Raw genomic sequence first — 19091 nt, 5'->3', positions numbered from 1 at the left:
AGAGTCTAGATCCGTAAATTGGTAATCATTTGGTTTCACCACGTCTCCTTCTCACAAAATTACCCCTCCACGGTCTCCTATTAGGTTGCCCAGAAAGCCAAGGGTACACCCGTAGTTCTTTATAATCTTCTTTTACATGCCCGTACTTGTTCTTTTTGAACAACAAAAGTTCAGACTTAAATGTCGCTACTGATTCTTCCAACTTAGCAAGCCAATCACTGCTAGCATCAGCCTTTACCACATCCAAACCTGCAACCTCACAAACTTCAATTTCCTTCTGTACGCTAAGAATATCGCTATTTAACTGCTGCACCACCAATACAATAAGATCCCTACTGCATTGGTTCCGTATTTGGCACCAAGATTTACAGAAGTCTTTATTTAAACGACCAATAGTAGGCTGGTTCTTGATCCTGAAACCACGGGGAATGAGACCCTCCCTATGATACTGGGAGAGAGTCAGCCCGTGTAGTTCCAGTTCCACAAGCCTTTTCCATAATTTCAATAGGTCAGCGTAGACTTCAGATGGCGTATCTTTGTCAAACGCTAGCTCCTCTGTGCCTGAAAACAAGATTTTGTTTGCATCTTTGTCGATAAAGCGCTTAGTGCCTGTAATATCTTCAAGATGTAATTCCATCTCCTTGTATAGAATGGTAATCCAGAAAAAAACTCTTTTGTATAAAATGTGAAACAGCACAAAACTAAAAATCAACATCTTTGCATATCCAAAAAGTCCAGAAGGATATATACAATAATATATGGAAAACGCACACTTCCTCTGTTTCTATAATCGGGGTTCAAGGTCAGATAAATTGATACAACACATCAGCCAGAGAGACTCTCAGTCACCTGGATCGACAGGACCAGCACACCCTTGATATCTGATGCAAAAACGTCTTTAATGAAGCGTCATGTCCAACATCAATATAGCCAGATAAATAAATTTCATACTTAGCTGTGACTGGCCACAGGCTGAAGACAGCAGCATACACTCATGTGAGCAGTGCCCTAACGGGCCGTTTCGGTAAGTACCTTTTTCAAAGGGCATCAACCTCACACTGACAATCAGCTTCTATAAAAGGTCTAAAACACACCTATGACATGTGAACACTAATTATCTGCAACACGCAACTTACACCAGCTTCTCTCCATTACTCCATACATCCGGCAGCCGCATCCCGGAAGTGTACATTCCAAGTGGAACCAATGTATATGCGCGCCTCACAGTGGGGAAGACAAACTGGTTCCTAGGCACCGGAAATATATACTATAATATTATATGGATGGAAGGGGGGTTTGTCAGGAGTGCGCTCTAGTAGTACCACCTAGCCCGTACATACAATTAACATGCTATTACAATCATTCTATATATAGAGTAAAGTTCCGATGTTTCAACAATATCACGTAGACTTAATTCAAAAAGTAATCTTTTATTGAAAAAGAGCCCAACGCATTTCATCAACACAACTTAATTGTTGGACGAAATGTGTTGACGAAACGCGTTGGTCTCTTTTTCAATAAAAGATTACTTTTTGAACGAAGTCTACGTGATATTGTTGAAACATCGGAACCTCACTCTATATATTGAATGATTGTAATATCATGTTAATTGTATGTACGGGCTAGGTGGTACTACTAGAGCACACTCCTGACAAACCCCCCTCCAAACTGCATGGAGCCAGAACAATCACAAACAGAACTTCTGACAGAGTATCTCAGTATTTTGTATTGGGATGCAGTGCACACAAACAAATAAACAAGAGCAAAATATATTTATTTTTATTTTTTGAGGATGCAGCTTGTCCAACATTGCGTGGAGCCAGAACAATCACACCCAGAACTTCTGATAGCATCTCACTATGGTGTATTGGAATGCAGAGCACACAAACAAAAAAAGAGCAAAATATATATTTTTTAATTATTTAATTTTTGGGGGAGGATGCAGCTTGTCTAAATTGTGTGTGATTTGGATCCTTCTATCTATATGCTTCAATTGCATAATTAAGATACCAATACAATTACCATACCAATACGTTAATTTGTTGTCTTTTTCCTTCCTTTTTTATTTCTGTTCACCCGTTCCTCTCTCCATACTCATTGTACTACTCTTATTATACTTTGATCTTAATGCCAAATCAGTCATGCTATTAACATATAATCTTGAAGTCTGTATAGAAATCAATAGTGTCTTAGAAATGCCTTATTAATTATTTGTATGTATGTTTCTGTTATATATTGTAAAACTTGAAAATTCCATAATTTTAATATATGTTTTCGTATTTCTTATATATTGTTAAACTGTAGCGAACACTTGATAAAGGTTAAGGAAGGGACAAAACGCGTTGGGTGTTCCGTTTTGCAATTTGTGGAGGCACAACAATCACACACTGAACTTCTGACAGAGTATCTCACTATGGTGCATTGGGGTGCAGTGCAGCACACCAGACACCACAAACAATGTAAAAAAAAGAAGAAAAATATCTACATTATATATTTCTTTAGAGTAAACTACACTGATTGACACTCAGTACTGACAGAGAGTGCCACACAGCCCCTTATAATATAATATGACACACTGACTGACAAAGCCTCTGCCCACTATAATGATGAGTACTTACTGACAGTCTATCTGACACACAACCCAAACACTAAGCTTGCACAAGACCCAGCACAAGATAAGACCCAGCACAAGACTCAGAAGAGTGACACAGCACAAGAGTGATCAAGTACAAGAGTGACCCAGCACAAGAGTGAGTGACACAGCACAAGAGTGATCAAGCACAAGAGTGACCCAGCACAACACCCAGCAGAGCCTTTAAAGACTCGACCTCTTGCGAGAATCCAACTTGGGAATTTGCCATTTGGCCATACTCAGGTTTACGAACAAAGCAGGAGCCTCACGAGCGCAGCTCGTGGACAGCTTGGGGGGCTGTGTTCGGAGCAGTTCGAATTCCTTGGAATCCGGACAGCTTATCTCTACTTTAATGTTATTTCTTTTTAACACTTAACTCTATCCCCAGTAGTCTCAGCAGAGCACTTTTCACTTCTGTATTCCGTAGACTATAGATTAGAGGATTACTCATAGGTGTGACAACTGCATCCACCACTGTAAGGATCTGTTCTAGGACATTGGAGGATCCAGATGTTGGCATCATGTACACACATAAACCTGCAATATAGTACAAAAGGACAACGGTGAGGTGGGATGAGCAGGTGGAGAAGGCTTTCTTTCTTCCATCCTTTGATTTCATCTGCAAAATGATACGGATTATTTTAATATAAGATGTCAAACAGAACATTGCTGGGAAAAGTCCAAATATCAAAAACTCCACATAGATGAAAATATAAAATTCCTCACTGCCAGCACAGGAGATGTTAATCAGAGCCTTTGGATCACAGAAGAACTGGTGTATGGTGCGTGACTGACAGAAGGACATGTGTGAGGCTGGAATTGAAAACAGAAATGCATTGAAAAATCCCACAATCCAAGTGGCAGATGCCAATAAGAGACAATGTTCCTTATTTAGGATATAATGATAGTGTAAAGGATCACATATAGCAACATACCGGTCATAGGCCATAATGAATATTAGAATATCTTCTGCAACTGCAACAAAAATGTAAAAATGCAATTGGGTGAAGCATTGTATGAAGGACACTGTATTATCCCCAGATAGTAACATGTACAGCAGGTTAGGGACAGTAGTGGTTGTAAAACAGATATCTACTAAGGCCAGGTTACAGAGAAATAGGTACATGGGGGTGTGTAACAGAGCATCAATATATATCACTGTGATTATAATAGAATTTATGAACACCCCAAAAACATATAAGAGGAAAAACAAGCCTGTAGTAAATGATGTATATCCATATTTTGCAAAAAATGGCACCAAGTTGTATTGTTTAAAATAAGTCTTGTTTTCCATGCTATATTCAGATTACTCTGCAAAGAAGCTTTTTTAACTGTATTATCAATAGTTCTTATTCTGCCGGGGACATATTGTTGGGTTAGATATCAGAACGTTTGTTGTAGATTAGTAATACTGCTTTCTGCAAGCTGTTATCCTCCTAACAGGGCCGGCCTGAGCCCTAATTTTTTTGTAAGTGGATATAGATATTGGCACCTCGTGCTGGAATAAGCCATCATATATTGAGAAAATATATCCGAGGGAAGATTAATAATCTAAAGAATGATACAAGGTAATCTGTAAATCAAATAAAGAAATACATAAATTAAACACATATGTTTCATATGAACAAAATACACACTCATTGGCCCCCGCAGGAAAATAATAAACACAAAATACAGATGGAGCCGCCATTAGCCTTGCTGAGCGCTAACCAGATCCCCCTAGCTGGCGAGTGCTGGCGGATGGCGATGATGTGGCCGGCAGCCAGGAATGTGTGAGCGGCTAACTCACGCGGCCCCATCACTAAGGTGACAGAAGGCTTAGCTGCCCATCTCTGCTTCAGGGAGATGGGCATGGAGCGGAGGGGCAGAGCAGGCAGTGAGCGTGAAGACCGGCAGAGGGCTTCTGACAGAATGGGGCACGCAAGAGTTCTGACGGACTCCGACGGCTGGCGGTGGACGGTGAATGGCGATAGAATCTCCAGGAGTCGCTCTAATGAGAGCAGCTCCTTCTGTACATATAAGGGAAAAAAATGATCCTTTGGTCTTTATGTAAGTATCATATGCCTATTCCAAATATGTTTAAGTTGCTCTACAATTGTAGCCTCCACTGCCGCTAATGGAAGGCTATTTCACTTATCATTTACCCTTTTTGTATTATTATTATTATTATTATTATTATTATTATTATTATTATTAATAACAATAATAATAATAATAATATTATTAATATTATTAATAATAGTATTATTGTAAAATTTAGGTAGAGTGAGCTATAGATGTACAGTATTGTTATTAGGGCAGAAATTTCCTATGGCACCTGAAAGAAAAGGCTGGTTTTTGCTTTTTTAACGGATTGTCCTTTTAAATATACAGAAATTCTTGAACCGTGCATGGACACCTTAACAGGGTATTACAAAATATCTATATCGAGGCTGTGGAGCGGCACATCGGAAAAAGATAATAATTATGCTTAGTTTAAAAAATTACTGTATTTGCTGACGAATAAGACTACTTTTTTCCCTTGAAAGACTTGGCTCTAAGTGGGAGGGTTGTCTTGTACGCCGGGTGCACTTATATAACAAAATCTACATTTTGAGTGGAAATGTTGGGGGGTCGTCTTATACGCCCAGTTGTCTTATACGCCGGCAAATACGGTATATACTGTAGAAGGGTTTTTCATAATAGTTTTATCTGCAATGGTATAAACATAGAAATAACTTCATATATTTTGTTAATATGAATAACTTTCTTTTAATTTTGATAAAGATAAGAACAAATTTTAAGAGATTTATAAAAGTTTGCAATTGCAGAAATATGGAGGGGGGGGGAATTGAATTATTTTATCTGAAGTAAAGTACAGTGGTTGAAAACAAGGTAGCTGCTATTCAGTTAGATAATTACCCGATAGGCCTCTTAACACTTGTTCATTTAATTTTATTAAGTGGCATAAACAGAGTTTAATGGGCATTCAGTTACAGACTCAAGAGAATTAGCTCCAGCAAAACCCCTAATTAATTGGTGATATTTATTTGCCTGCATGAGGCAGATGAACAAAATTCCAGAAGCATCAGGCTGGCAAAGCCCTATTTAAACAGCAGGGACAGTGCTGTCCCTGCTGTTAGCTGGGTGCTGCACCGGGGATCTCGCGTGAGCAGCGAGATCCCGCGCATGTCCAGTTGAGCCGGCTGGGGGACAGGAGACAGCGCATCAGTGTGAAATGATGCGCTATCTCTAGGAGGGGACATCGCCGGAGGGGGGAGTTAAGCGCTCCGGCAGACAAGATGTTAATACATCTTGTCAATGTCCCTTCCTGCTTCGCCTCACTAATGAGCCACATGTAATAGAACTTTAAGGTGCCCATACATGTTACAATTATTGTATACAATATTGCATCTTGGTTTTGCGATGAGATGAGATCTAGTGCAAAAGTACAGATACAATATTGTATATGAATTGTAATTCTAGCTATTCTAAACATGACTGTCGAACTCTGACTTTATTTTAAAGTGGCAATCATTTACAAGTCATGGTTAACATTTATAACCAGAGGAGTTTAAACTCAGTTGAAACTCAAATGATAAAACATTTTCTCCATTTTGTACAGTTTCTTTAAAGACATTAATTTAAGTCATACTGATCACCTCAACAAGCACACATAGGGAAATCATGTTGATCCTTTATTGTAAAAGAACAATTTATTTAAAAAAAGTAAATTGATCTAAAATGAAACTTTTTTCCGTGAGTACCACAAGGACGTGTGGTATGTAAAATAAAAAACAGAATACATTCTACCACAAAATAACATCCACAGGTCAGTTACAGAAACATTGTGGAGCACTTTGCAGGTTTGTTGTAGTTTTGCAGCTCACTCACCTGTAATCTGCGTAATGCAGCACAGAGGCAGGAAGAATTCTTATTTATATGCTGTGGACCCCTTTGGTATTTATTATCAGGTTACAGTACTGTACCTAGGGGACTCAAACACAAATGATGAAATTACATCTCCCATAAAGTCTTCCCTTGGGTATTGATTACAGTTGAAGATGTGAAGTGAAATTAATTTACAAACAGCTTCATATGAAAGTATAAAGAATGACATTGATTGGGGTATATTTATTAAAGATCGATTTTATTATTATTATTATTATTATTATTATTATTTTATTTGATTTTATTTACATTTTTTATTATCTTAATAGATTTTGGACTTTCAGGGTTAGAACATACATTTACTTACATTTAAAAAAAAAATATTCTGTCATTAAAAGTGTGTTTTATATTTGATTTTAACGAGTCTCTTGAAGAATAAATTGACTACCCTAGTATGACTATACTCCCCCAATTCCAACCAAGTACCCTTCCTCCATAAACTATGCCTTCTTATAAGCAAAATCTCTAAGGGATTTCTGGATTTACTGTGGGATTTTAACCTAGTTTTAGACCCCAAACTAGACAAGTCCTAGCAACTCACCCCTCGATCCTCTCCTACATCTTGCCCCTCCCTAGCCTTCCGCAATCTACTACTTGAATTTGACCTTTATGATATTTGGAGATCTCACAACCGGTAATGAATATACCTTCTATTCCCCTGTCCACAATTCCTATTCTAGAATCAACTTCATTATCTGCAATAAGTGGACTCTGGACATTGATATTTTACCCATAACTTGGTCTGACCATGCCCCCATTCTATGGAAATGGAATTTAAATTCCTCCCAGACTCCTTCCCGACCCTGGCATTTCTTCCCCCACCTCCTAAAAGACCCTGCATTTAAAAAAGCCATGCTGGACTCCATTAAATCAGGCATGTCCATTAACACCCCCCCAAGATAAATCTGCTGTCAATCATTGGTGTGCTTTCAAGGTGGTCACAAGAGGTGCTGCCATTCAGGCAGGAGCCACTCCTAAATGACAATCCCTTAAGTTACAATCCGATTTAGAGTCCAGTCTAATTGAATTAGATTCTAGAAACAAAACTATTCCCTCCAGAGCACTTAAAAAGAAATCTCAAGTGTACGTAGCGGACTACAGAAACTGCTCCTAGCTCGCACGCAGTCAGCCCTGAATCGAATGTGACAAAAATTATATTTCTTAGGCAATAGATCGGGTAGGATGTTAGCCCGTAGACTTTGTGCCCAACAGACTAAACATAGGATTAAACATGTATTCTCTCCTACTAATGAAAAAAATCTAAACCACAAGGATATCATGAACCAATTTGCCTACTACTCCTCCCAATTATATAATCTGTCCTCTGATCCTATGATGCCTCAGAACACTAGTGTAACTATCTCTTCCTTCCTAGACTTGATCCAGCTTTCCACTCTTTACCCCCGAACAATTAGCAACCGTTAATGCCCCATGATCCTCTGTGGAAGTTCAGTCCACTAATAAATCCCTACCACATAACAAAGCAACTGGCCCTGAAGGGTTCATTACAGATTTAATTTTGTGAGCTCCTAACTCGTATTTGACTGACCTCTTTAATGAGTTCTCCTCCCTTGGCACTCTCCCTGATTTACTAGAAACTCAAGTTGTGACTATCCCTAAGTCTGGAAAATATACTGCATATTGCCATAACTACTGCCCCATAGAGCTTTTAAACTGCAACATCAAATTGTTCGCCAAAATGATCACGGTCCCCATTAACCAATTTCTAGTTGAACTAGAACTACATGTGCGAGGTACTCACTCGCTTTAGCTTTAAAGACTACATCCTAACTTCCATTTTCGCATTATATAGCTCCCTTACGGCCCTGGTGTTCAGCAATGAATTATTATCTACCACGTTCGCTATCATGAATGGCACCAGACAGGGGTGCCCCCTATCACTCCTGATTTTTGTCCTTTCAATTGAACCCCTTGCCGCCGCTATCCGCAACCATACGATTTTCCCCTATTTGAAAATCGGCCCTTCTTCCCATAAACTTAGTCTCTTTGCAGATGATGTCCTGCTTTTTGTGATCAACCCCACTGTCACACTTCCTTTGCTCCATTCTACTTTAGATGCATACAGTGCAGACTCCTACTACAAACTCAATACCACAAAAACGGTGCCCTCCCTATTAATCTCTCGCCTTCCCTAGCTCACCTGTGCACAACATACCAGTATAACTGGCAAAAGGAATCTATTATATATTTACGCATATTTATTCCTGCCCAATCTTATGATGTTTGTTCTGAAAACCTCACCCCCCTCCTCGCAACTCTAACCACCATATCCAAATCTTGGCTAGCATACGATGTCTTGTGGCTGGGCTGTATGGCTGCATTTAAGATGTCCCTTCTGCCTAAACTAATGTACTTGTTCCGCACAAACCTATACAATTTTCCGAAAAAATCTCTACAATTGTGCACCTCCATTTTAACTAAATACATCTTGGTCTTCCAAGAGCCCTAGGTTGGAATTCTTCCCAACCTATATCGTTATCAGGAGGCCTGCCTTCTGGCCTCCCTTAAATACTACACTAAGTCTGAGGCACGGATGGGGTGGGTGGACATTGAACAACCCTCTGCCCCCTCCTTCCCTCTTAAAGACTTGCTATGGATTCCTAAGCCCTTCAGACCAGACCATCTTAACCTGCTCACATCTAGACAAGTGTCCCTAAAAATCTGGTACAAGTTGTCCACCACCATGCCCTCACCGGCATGCACTGTAGCAAGACTAATCCCTAACATAAATTTGCATAGGTAGAAAGCTCATGGTATTTCTCTACTTAGCAACATCCTAGATGGAACCTTTCTAATACATTTTATCTCCATCCCTTCCTCAGAACACCTACTGTATACTACTGTATGTTCAAGTTGCGCATTGGTGGAAGTCACCCCCCCCTACCCACATCTCTCCAGACACTCTCTCACAGACACTCCTTGCCTGGCCCTTCCTATCTAAATCCAGAGATGACATATCTTATTGGTACAAAACTCTGCTAACCCCCGATGAGTCACCTAAGTCTGGTGTTCAAAATAAATTGGAGCTAGATCTGGGCATAACTAGATCTAGATCTGGTCCCTGTTAGTAACTCCTTGTTGCCTGAACTCCGGGGGGGGGGGGGGGGGGCATTACTGGACTACTGATTGGCTGCTACTCTCCTCTACTGCTGAGCAAGTATCATCTAGCTTTTTATTTGCAGTTTGGTGTTTGGGAGTATTAGTTTATTGCAGTTGTCACCTGTAGTCAGCCCCCACTGGGGTATCTGTGGAGGCAGTGGCGTCAGGCCACACATGTTGTGCTTGTACATACTTAAGTTACTTTGTGTCAGTCTGTGTGTATTCTTTATGTGCTCACCCCCAGTGGCAGGATATGTTCATGTATCTTAGCTGCTGCTGAGAGAGTCTATGTATATACTTTATGTGCTCACATCTGTTTTGGGGTATACCCTTATACTTTAGTTGCTCTTGTCACAGTCTGTGTATATACCTTATGTGCTCACATCTGTTTTAGAATACACTGTTTCCTGCTCTTGTCTTGTGTTTTCTGTCCCAGTTAGACACTAGGATCCTTATAGCTTATGCTTAACAGGATCCATCCGTCTCCACCTGAGTCTGTGTTTTGTGCTTGCATGCGTTCTGTGCCATCTTGTGTCATCTTTTAGTTAGTCATTTTGGGTTAGGCTAGGTTGCTGTAGGCAGTGTAGGTCCCTCTCCTACAAGTAGCTGCTTGGGTCCCTTGGGGTTAAGTTCACACTGCCACTTGTCGACATAAGTCCTGGTGGCATACTAGTACCGGTAGACACATAAAGTCTTATGGGTAAAAGGGCTGTTATAGGCACGAAGACTCGCTGATGTGCTCTCTGGACTTAGGTCTGGGGGTCCTGGGTGGCTACCCAGAAGACGTCCAGAGGTCCGTTAGTTGGGATTCTACACAGCCTATCCTGCTTGGATACTCCACTCTCCTCTCATTGTTCCCCCTTGCTGGATGTTTCCCAAGAAGCCTTTTCCAGGATTCGTGAATCCCTTCTGTTGAGCATAACAACAGGTGCCTCAACCACACTGAAATGCATAATAAATTGATAAATACAGTAGATTATACCTCACTCCTGACCAACTCTATACATATTGGCCCTCTTGTTCCAATATGTGCTGAAGATTATGCGGTAATATAGGGCACATCTTACATATATTCTGGTCTTGCCCAGCGATACTACAGTATTGGAATGAGGTTTTCACCTTGATCAACACAGTACTCAAGATAATAGATCTTAAATCAATATATCATGCGCTATATATTAGCAGCCTAAGGTTCAAATCCCAATGTGAAGAACCACTCCACAAACAAACATGCAATACCTAACAAGATTTTGGGTTGTCCCCTGGGCGCTTTTGATTTTGAGGCATGTTCTCCTCAATCAAGATGGAGAATACCCAAAAGGAAAGAGAATACAGATAGTGTAATACTGTAAAAATCCTTTAAAATATCAATTCAATTTCATCATTAATGAAAGTTATTCTTAAAAAAATTACCATTTCCTCATGGAAACTTAATTTTTATTCCATATTATTATATGGTAAATTCCCCTTTTGTGCATTGGCTCCCATGGCACACATATGTGACAGAGGGCAAAGGAGCCCAACATTTCCAAAATTCTTCTCATTCCTACCCACTCCAGTTTAGCATTTTTGAAACCCCTACCGACTAAATGAAATGGCTAAATGAAACCCCTACCAACTAACCATTGGAAGTTCTATTACCCATATCATTTTCATACCTGATATGTTTCACATCCCACTATCTATCCTCACTTCTTATGTTAAACTTTTGGGTCCCTCAGTGCCCACACCTTGTTATCAGTGGAATGTGATTGTTATTATACTTTACTGATGTTCCTGTGAGTTATTACTGATATTATGTTATATGTCAGTTTCTGGATGTCAGTTCCCCCCAATGTTCCTTTTTTTTACTTCTGTACACCATATAAAACTGTTTCTCCAATAAAATGTATTGATGGAAAAACAAGCCCCTGATGCTCAACATTGTTTTTTTATTTATTTTATTAATCAATAAAACTCAACCAACATCAACCAAAATTGACCTTTAACAAATGAACTCGTTTGAGAGATTTCAACGGAATAAATTTTCCATTTTGTAAATGATTTCTTGATTTCTTCTCTTTAAATATTTATTAAACAGTTTAAAACAATTAGAGAAAGATGCTAAATTTGAGCTAGCCCCTACTTATACATTGCTATTTATCAATCCCGTAAATATGCCCATTTAGTTGTTACCTTCCACACAATAATGCCCCTTGAAACATTTTATGCCCAACACAGTAATACCTTTTGAACCATATTATGGCTGACTCAGTAATGCTTCTTGCACCATATTATATCCCACAAAATAATTTAGATTTAGCTGCAGTATTTACCCCAGAGCATTCCTGGCACTTCTGCCAGTGCCTATTACTTTATGTACTACCTGTCCTCTAGCATCAACCATAATTGTCTGATTCATTTAAAGGACATTTTCCGCAGGATTCTGGCACATGCCCAGTATTCTATTATTGCATCATTGGACTCCTTGGGAACAGTATTAAGTTCCTATATCATTAAATCAAATGCAATCTGAAGAAAATATATTGGTGCTAGAGCAGCTGATGACTTTCATCTCAGAAAGAATAAGAAAATATGGCAGCAGATCACCAAAGCCATGAGAGTGACTGTAAGCGGGCACTTGATCTGCAATTTATACCTGCAGTAAATGCCACAAGTTTCAGATGATTAGGGATGGTCATCTGGACATAAAACCATATTCATTCTTAATTCTTTTTCCGAAATCCCATGTCTCATGTCCCACGTCCCATGTGGAACCCAAAGTAATGTCTTCTCCTGAACTTAAAAGATCATTCAACCCACTATCCACCTACCTTCTGTTACAGCTTTGGTCAACAAAGCACTAGAGTACAGTGATATACCACTGAAAAGTTCACCCTCAGCAGCACCACCACTACCACCAGTGGTATCATCAACATTATCTTTATTATCCTTAGTCTATCAGCACAATAGTGCTAGCACAAAAACTCATTCATAAAAGCTGATTTATGCATTGCTTTCTTCAGAAAGACCAATACCACTGTAAATGTTTTTCACCAGGGCACTGCGGCATATACTGTAAAACTGCAGGCGGAAAGGAGGCTTTCTTTACTAGCCCTAGATATAGATTAAATAAGTTGATTATTGAGTCCCACCTAATCATTAACCTTTTGCTGTGACTGTAGCATGTTCTGGAATTGGCCCTGATAAATATTTTTATTATGCAGATATAGCTGTCCTAATAAGTATATCCTGCATTGCTCATATGTGAATTAGGCAATAAATCACTGTATTACCATATAAGTGAGCATGTCAGAATTTCTAGTATCTTGATCATTTTAATGTACAGTATTATGGACTAGGTGATTCATCGCGCCCTACAGGCGCTCTTCAGAATGTCGTAAGGGGCTATGTCCCCTTAATTTGTAAACGTTTATATTGTGAGAAATATGGTTAGAATTGTATGAAAGATGGCCTGTATTGCAACTTGAGTTATAGGTAAAATGTGTTAAATAGAGAGCATATGATTTGGAAGGGGGTGTGTATTGTTTTGTTTAATTAAAAAGCGGTTTCAGAGTAAGATGTAAATTGATAGTGTGGAGGGTACAGTGACATTTGTGGGTGTGGGGGTGTGTGTGCGTGTTGTTAAGTTGTGTGTGCAATAGTATAGTAGGGTGTTTTTGAGTCAGCGGGACCTCCGCCAGTCCCCACTGGTGGAGGTCACGACACAGGAAAACAGGAGGCTGGGTAGTGATAGGGGTGTGTGGGCATAAGGGGGACTAAAGAAGAGGGTAAGGGACACTGTGCAGCTTGCGGGAGGTGGACCAAGATGGCCGCCGGACGGAATTGTACACTACGTCCGGGAGGGGAGAAATTGGGGGGTTACGCGCGGCCATCTCGCGGCAGGACTTCCGGCGACGGACAGCCTACTAAGGCACGTCACATCCGGGGAGTATTACAAGATCGGGGGAGGAGTTAATACGGAACCCTTTACCCGGGAATATGTGTATTAAATAAGCCCAGAGGACAATTACTAGGTGGAATTATATTGTAAACAGATTGCACCCTGACCCTCAGGTGAGGGGAATGCTTTAATTAGAAAGGGTATTTAAACCTGGTCCTGGAAAGTCACTGTTACCTTGAAAAAGACCTCAGATAGGAGGTTGAAACGCGTTAGTGGTGACTTTCATAGGAACAGTGGTGTTTATCTTAAGGAACCTGACAGCTATCAGAGGTACCAATCACGGGGACTTCTGAAGCGTCGGCTAACTGCAGATGTACCACCCTGTTCATGTTTTTAGCTTTTTATTGATTTAAATAAAGGATCCATTTTTCACTTTCTGTTGGATTTCTGGCTCCATTCTTTGGAGGAAAAAGACCTTGTGACACGCATAATCCAAGCCACGTAAAAGTGAGAAATTGGAAAGGGGGAACCCCCCGACCTCTGTTAATCACCTGTGCAGGACAAGAAAAATCTTATAAGATATTTGTGAAAAGCTGTTTTGAATTTTCTTGAGTGTGAGTGTTTAGAAAGGGGGTATTCCCCGATTATAACACCCATAGGATTCTTTTTGATAAAAATATAGACTGTTCTATACAAACAGTATTACACGAGGACAGGGGTCTTTGTTGTTTTTTCTTGTCTTTTCATATCCGATGACAAAACATCGCCCATTGATTAATATTGACTGACGGACCTACTGTACTAGCAGGGAAGTATCACACATATATACATCCATATAGCGCAATTGTTCGGTGGAGGGCACCCATACCGTTACTGTGCAGCTTCTGCCAGTGGGTGAGGGTCCAGCGTGGCAGCACAGGAGTACAGGACGGTGGCCCTGAGTCAGTGTCTCCTCCTACTGGGTGGGAGTTAGGGTGCATGTGAGCAGGAGGCTGGGTGTTAAAGCATGATAGGGGAATGTGGGCAACACAGGGTGAGCGGGTCCCCACTGGCAGAAGTTACAATGCAGGAGAACGGGAGGCAGGGCAGTGATAGAGGTGTGTGGGCATGAGGGGTAGTAAAGGTTTTTGGCTGTTGCAGAGTAGGGATGGGCATTGGTGCAGATTTTGCACCATGCCATCGATAGTAGTAACATATTACTTGGATAACCATCGATTGTTGTAGCTATCGATGGTCATCCAATATATCTGACTGAATAGGCCGTGGGTCAATCAGAACTCGTGGTGGGACTTCCGGGTGTGGGGGGGTTGTAGCTATGCTCCGTGTCCCGGCACCTTAAAAAAATGTGAAACTTGATTGGTTCTCCTTTGCCATTGATGTAGGGAGGGTGGGGGACAGTATGCAGCTCCCGGCAGTGGGTGAGCGTCTCCTCGCGTCTCCTCGCACTGGGAGGGAGTAAGGGGGTGTATGAGAGCAGGAGGCTGTATAATAGTGGTATGTGGGCAAGACATTGATAACAGTTGTGGCGCTGGTGTAGAGTACCGTGGGGACACTTCTGGCAGTGGGGGCCTTGAATTGATGGAAGGGGGGGTCCGCAAATTGCGGGAGGGGGGGTGTGGGGGTCAGTGAATTGCTGGAGGGGGGGTTGTGGGGGTCCGTCAATCGCGGGAGGGGGGCGCGGGGGGTCATGAATCGCAGGAGGGGGAGGTCGTGGGAGGCCATGAATCGCGGGAGGGCGGGTGCGGGGGGTGCTGTGAATAAATGGGAGGGGTGTGTGAATCGCAGGGGGTGTGTCACGGGGGTTCGCAAATCGCGGGAGGGGGCGCCGGAGGTGCTGTGGGGTTCCGCAAATCGCAGGAGGGGGGGTGCCGCGAATCTCGGGAGGGGGCGGGGGTTTGCAAATCGCGAGAGGGGGGCGCAGTGCAGCACGGGAGGGGAGCGCGGCGAATTGCAGGAGGGGGCGCGGTGGTGCCGTGAATCGCGGGGGTGCCACGAATTGCGGGAGGGGGAGTCACGTGGGGACGCAAATCGCGGGAGGGAGTCCGCAGGGGGTGCCGTAAATCGCGGGAGGGGGCTTGGGTCCGCAAATTGCGGGAGAGGGGCGCCATGAATCGCTGGAGGAGGGGTCGCGGGGGTCCTGCGAATCGCGGGAGGGGGGGTCGTGGGGGTCCCGCAAATCGGGGGAGAGCGGGAGGGGGGGTAAGAGGGGTGTGTGAATCACGGGGGGTGTCACGGGGGGGCCGTGAATCGCGGGAGGGGGTCCGCAAATTCCGGGGGGGGAGCGAATCGTGGGAGGGGGGCACGGGGGAGGCTAGAATCGCAGGAGGGGCTGCTGTGAATCGTGGTAGGGGGCGGGGGTTTGCAAATCGCGGGAGGGGGGCGCAGCGAATCGCGGGAGGGGGCGCGGTGGTGCCGTGACTCGAGGGGGTGTCACGAATCGCGGGAGGTGGGGTCGCGTGGGGCCGCAGGAGGGGTTCAGCGGGGGTTGCCGTGAATAGCGGGAGGGGGGGGTCCGCGAATTGCGGGAGGGGGGTCGCGAATCGTGGGAGGGGGGGTCGCGGGGGTCCTGCGAATCGCGGGAGGGGAGGTGTCGCGGGGCTCCTGCGAATGGGGGGAGGAGAGTCGCAGGGGGTCCCATGAATAGGGGAACGGGGGGTCGCGGGGGTCCCACGAATAGGGGGAATGGGGGTTGCGGGGGGCCCGCTAATGGGGGAAGGGGGGGTCGCGGGGGTGATGTGAATCGCGGGAGGGGGGTCGCGGGGGTCATGCGAATTGCGGGAGGGGGTCGCGGGGGGCCCGGGAATGGGGGGAGGGGGGTCGCGGGGGCCCGCTAATGGGGAGGGGGGGTCGCTGGGGTGCCATGAATCGTGGGAGGGGGGGTCCTGCAAATTGCGGGAGAAGGGGTCGCAGGGGCCCGCTAATGGGGGGAGGGGGGGTCGCGGGGGTGCCATGAATCGCGGGACGGGGGGTCGTGATGGTCCCGCGAATTGCGGGAGGGGGGGTTGCGTGGGTCCCGGGAATGGGGGGTTGCGGGGGCCCGCTAATGGGGGAAGGGGGGTCGTGGGGGTGCCGTGAATCGGGGGAGGGGGGGTCGCGGGGGTCCCACAAATTGCGGGAGGGGGGGTCGCGGGGGTCCCGGGAATGGGGGGGTCGCGGGGGTGCCGCAAATTGTGGGAGGGGGGTTGTGGGTGTCGGGGGGGGGTTGCTGGCAGAGGGGGGTGGGTTGCGGGAGTAATGAATAATGGTGGATGGTGGCTGTGGAGTAATGGTGGATGGTCGGTGTGTACTGCAGCCCTGGCTGGGCGGGGGGAGGTGATGTCAAGGGGGTGGGATGTGTAGAACGTTATACACATAGAACACTTTTCCCTAGGGGGGGTGGGTTTGTGTATCCGGCTGGGCGGGAGCGTTACCTACACAGGGGATGAGTGACAGATCTGGCTAAATATATATAATATTGTTTAAGGCAGCAGTTGGCATTACATGCACTGTTCTGATGTTATGTTAAAATATACTGTATGTCTTCATTTTGTAGTGCCATTTACAGATGGAGTCATCCTCATCTAGCCCTTTAATAGGAGTGAGTAATAGGATCAGGGGCTGGCTGGCAACTTTTAGCCTGGGGGGCAAGTCCAGAGAACTGGCCCATAAGTAACAGCGCATCATTAAAATGGAGGTTTTTCGTAAAAATATAACGACACCACAGGCTTCTCCTCCTGTATAAAAACAGGACACCACAAGCTGCTCCCCCTGCATAATAACAGGACACCGCAGGCTGCTACCCGCACAAGGATCAGGGGAAGCCAGGCACTGGCACACACAAACGCACAGTAGCCAACGGAGGGCTTTTGAACACACCACTCCAACCCCCCTGCCATGCTTACAGCTGGCTGCGGATGCTTCTGGATGCTCTTACTGTCATAGCTGGACAGCTCCGCCTCCTTAAACAGCTGAGTAGCTGAAGGAGGCGGAGCTGCTCACCTATGGCAGCGAGAGTGGCCGCAGCTGCCACGTGGACAGTCTCTTGCAGCCAGCCTAATTTATGATGCAGGGGGGCTAGTGACACTACCCTCTGGCTTAGCACATTATTGTCATGTGGCTCCAGGTTAACTGAGATTTTGCGCAAATGCAGAAGCTCCGATTGTGGCAGCCGAGGTTTTGTATGTATCAGCCTGGCTTGGTGCGGGACACGTGACGGCACACTGAAAATTTGCCTGACTTCCCATCGTCGCAATTCCCCCCTGCCACAGGGCTGCTCACCTGCATAAAAAAAGAAGAAGAGGACACCGCTGGCTGCTCTCCTGCATAAATAAAGAACCGGAAGCCTAATAGTGCCTGCTCTCATCTCTGAGATACAGCACTGCTCTCTACAGTGGGGCATGCAGGCATTTAGTGTCATCTTGCCCCTTTTAGTGCCAAGCGACCAATACAGTGACATGTTCTGATTGAACTAACCAGTGGGGGACCTGAGAGATTCTTATCAGCTCTGATGCTTCCCTTCTAATACTTACTAAGACTCTGCAGTGCGACCTCACACAACCGGCCATCTTCACTTTTTGACCATGCCTGAGGCACGCAATCTCTTGATCTTCGATTTATTACTTAACCTATAATGTCGCAAAGGAGCCGCAAGGCCTCAGGCAATGCGAAACCAAATATACTTCGCGCATTTGAAAAAACAGGACATCTCACTAAACGTTTATCTACCTCAGACCAAATGTCTGATTCAGAAGACGCCCATGAATCTGGGGCATCACTCACCCCTAAAGATATTATAGCTATCGTTGCCAAAACCATACAATCGGAGATGAGAACCGTCCTAGCTGACTTTAAATCTGAAATAGCTGAACTGGGCTCCCGCACTGATGCCCTCGAAAATAAAATGGACGAAATCTGTAACTATCAAACCATAGTTGAACAAGAAATTGCCGACATGAAAACGGAAATGGAATCTTACAAGGACCACCTTGAGGACCTCGAAAACAGAAACCGAAGAAATAACATTCGCATACGCAACATACCTGAGTCGGTTTCCAATGACGCCCTCCCAGCCTACTTGGAAGCCCTCTTTCTACAGCTCGCTCCTGATATCCCCAAATCAGAACTTATGTTAGATCGAGCCCACCGGGCTCTGAGAGCAAAACCCCCGCCTTCACAACCTCCCCGAGATGTGATAATGCGATTCCACTATTTCCGTACTAAAGAGCGTATAATGAATGCGGTGCGGGGGACCCCATCAATCACATATGCGGAATCCCAAATACAGGTGTTCCAAGATCTCTCACAATCCACACTGAAGAAAAGGAGAGATCTGGTTAATGTTACTAAGGCTCTCCGGAACCATTCCATTAAATACAAATGGGGGTTCCCATTTCAGTTGATTATCACCAAGGACGGAGCAACCTACTATGTCAAAACACCCCTCCAAGGCTTTGAACTGCTCCAAAAATTCGGCATTATTGAAACCATACCAGAGGCCTTCCGACCACCGAAAGCCTCAGCGAGTACTACCCCCACGGCCCCGGCTCC

At 44.2% G+C, this 19091-nt stretch overlaps 1 protein-coding gene across 1 annotated transcript; it reads right to left on the bottom strand.

The window, feature by feature from the left end:
- Positions 1–2987: 2987 nt before the first annotated feature.
- Positions 2988–17788, bottom strand: LOC146021104 (olfactory receptor 2L3-like). Its single transcript, XM_083154906.1, has 3 exons — positions 17777–17788; positions 12496–12619; positions 2988–3607 (listed from the first exon to the last, which is right to left on the bottom strand). The coding sequence occupies exons 1-3, from the start codon at positions 17786–17788 to the stop codon at positions 2988–2990; spliced, it is 756 nt and encodes a 251-aa protein (XP_083011032.1).
- Positions 17789–19091: the final 1303 nt, after the last annotated feature.

This window comes from Crinia signifera, chromosome 7 (assembly GCF_055691185.1).
Source record: "Crinia signifera chromosome 7, ASM5569118v1, whole genome shotgun sequence".
Lineage (NCBI taxonomy): Eukaryota > Metazoa > Chordata > Amphibia > Anura > Myobatrachidae > Crinia > Crinia signifera.
Note: the sequence above shows the minus strand (reverse complement) of the source record. Positions and strands in the feature narration are given on the sequence as shown.

What these genes read in the sequence shown, in the direction of transcription:
- LOC146021104 (XM_083154906.1), bottom strand. An exon ending in GACCAAAGCTGTAACAGAAG is followed by an intron (nt 3,608 to 12,495) that starts GTAGGTGGATAG and finishes TTTTTGTTGCAG; the next exon opens with TTGCAGAAGATATTCTAATA.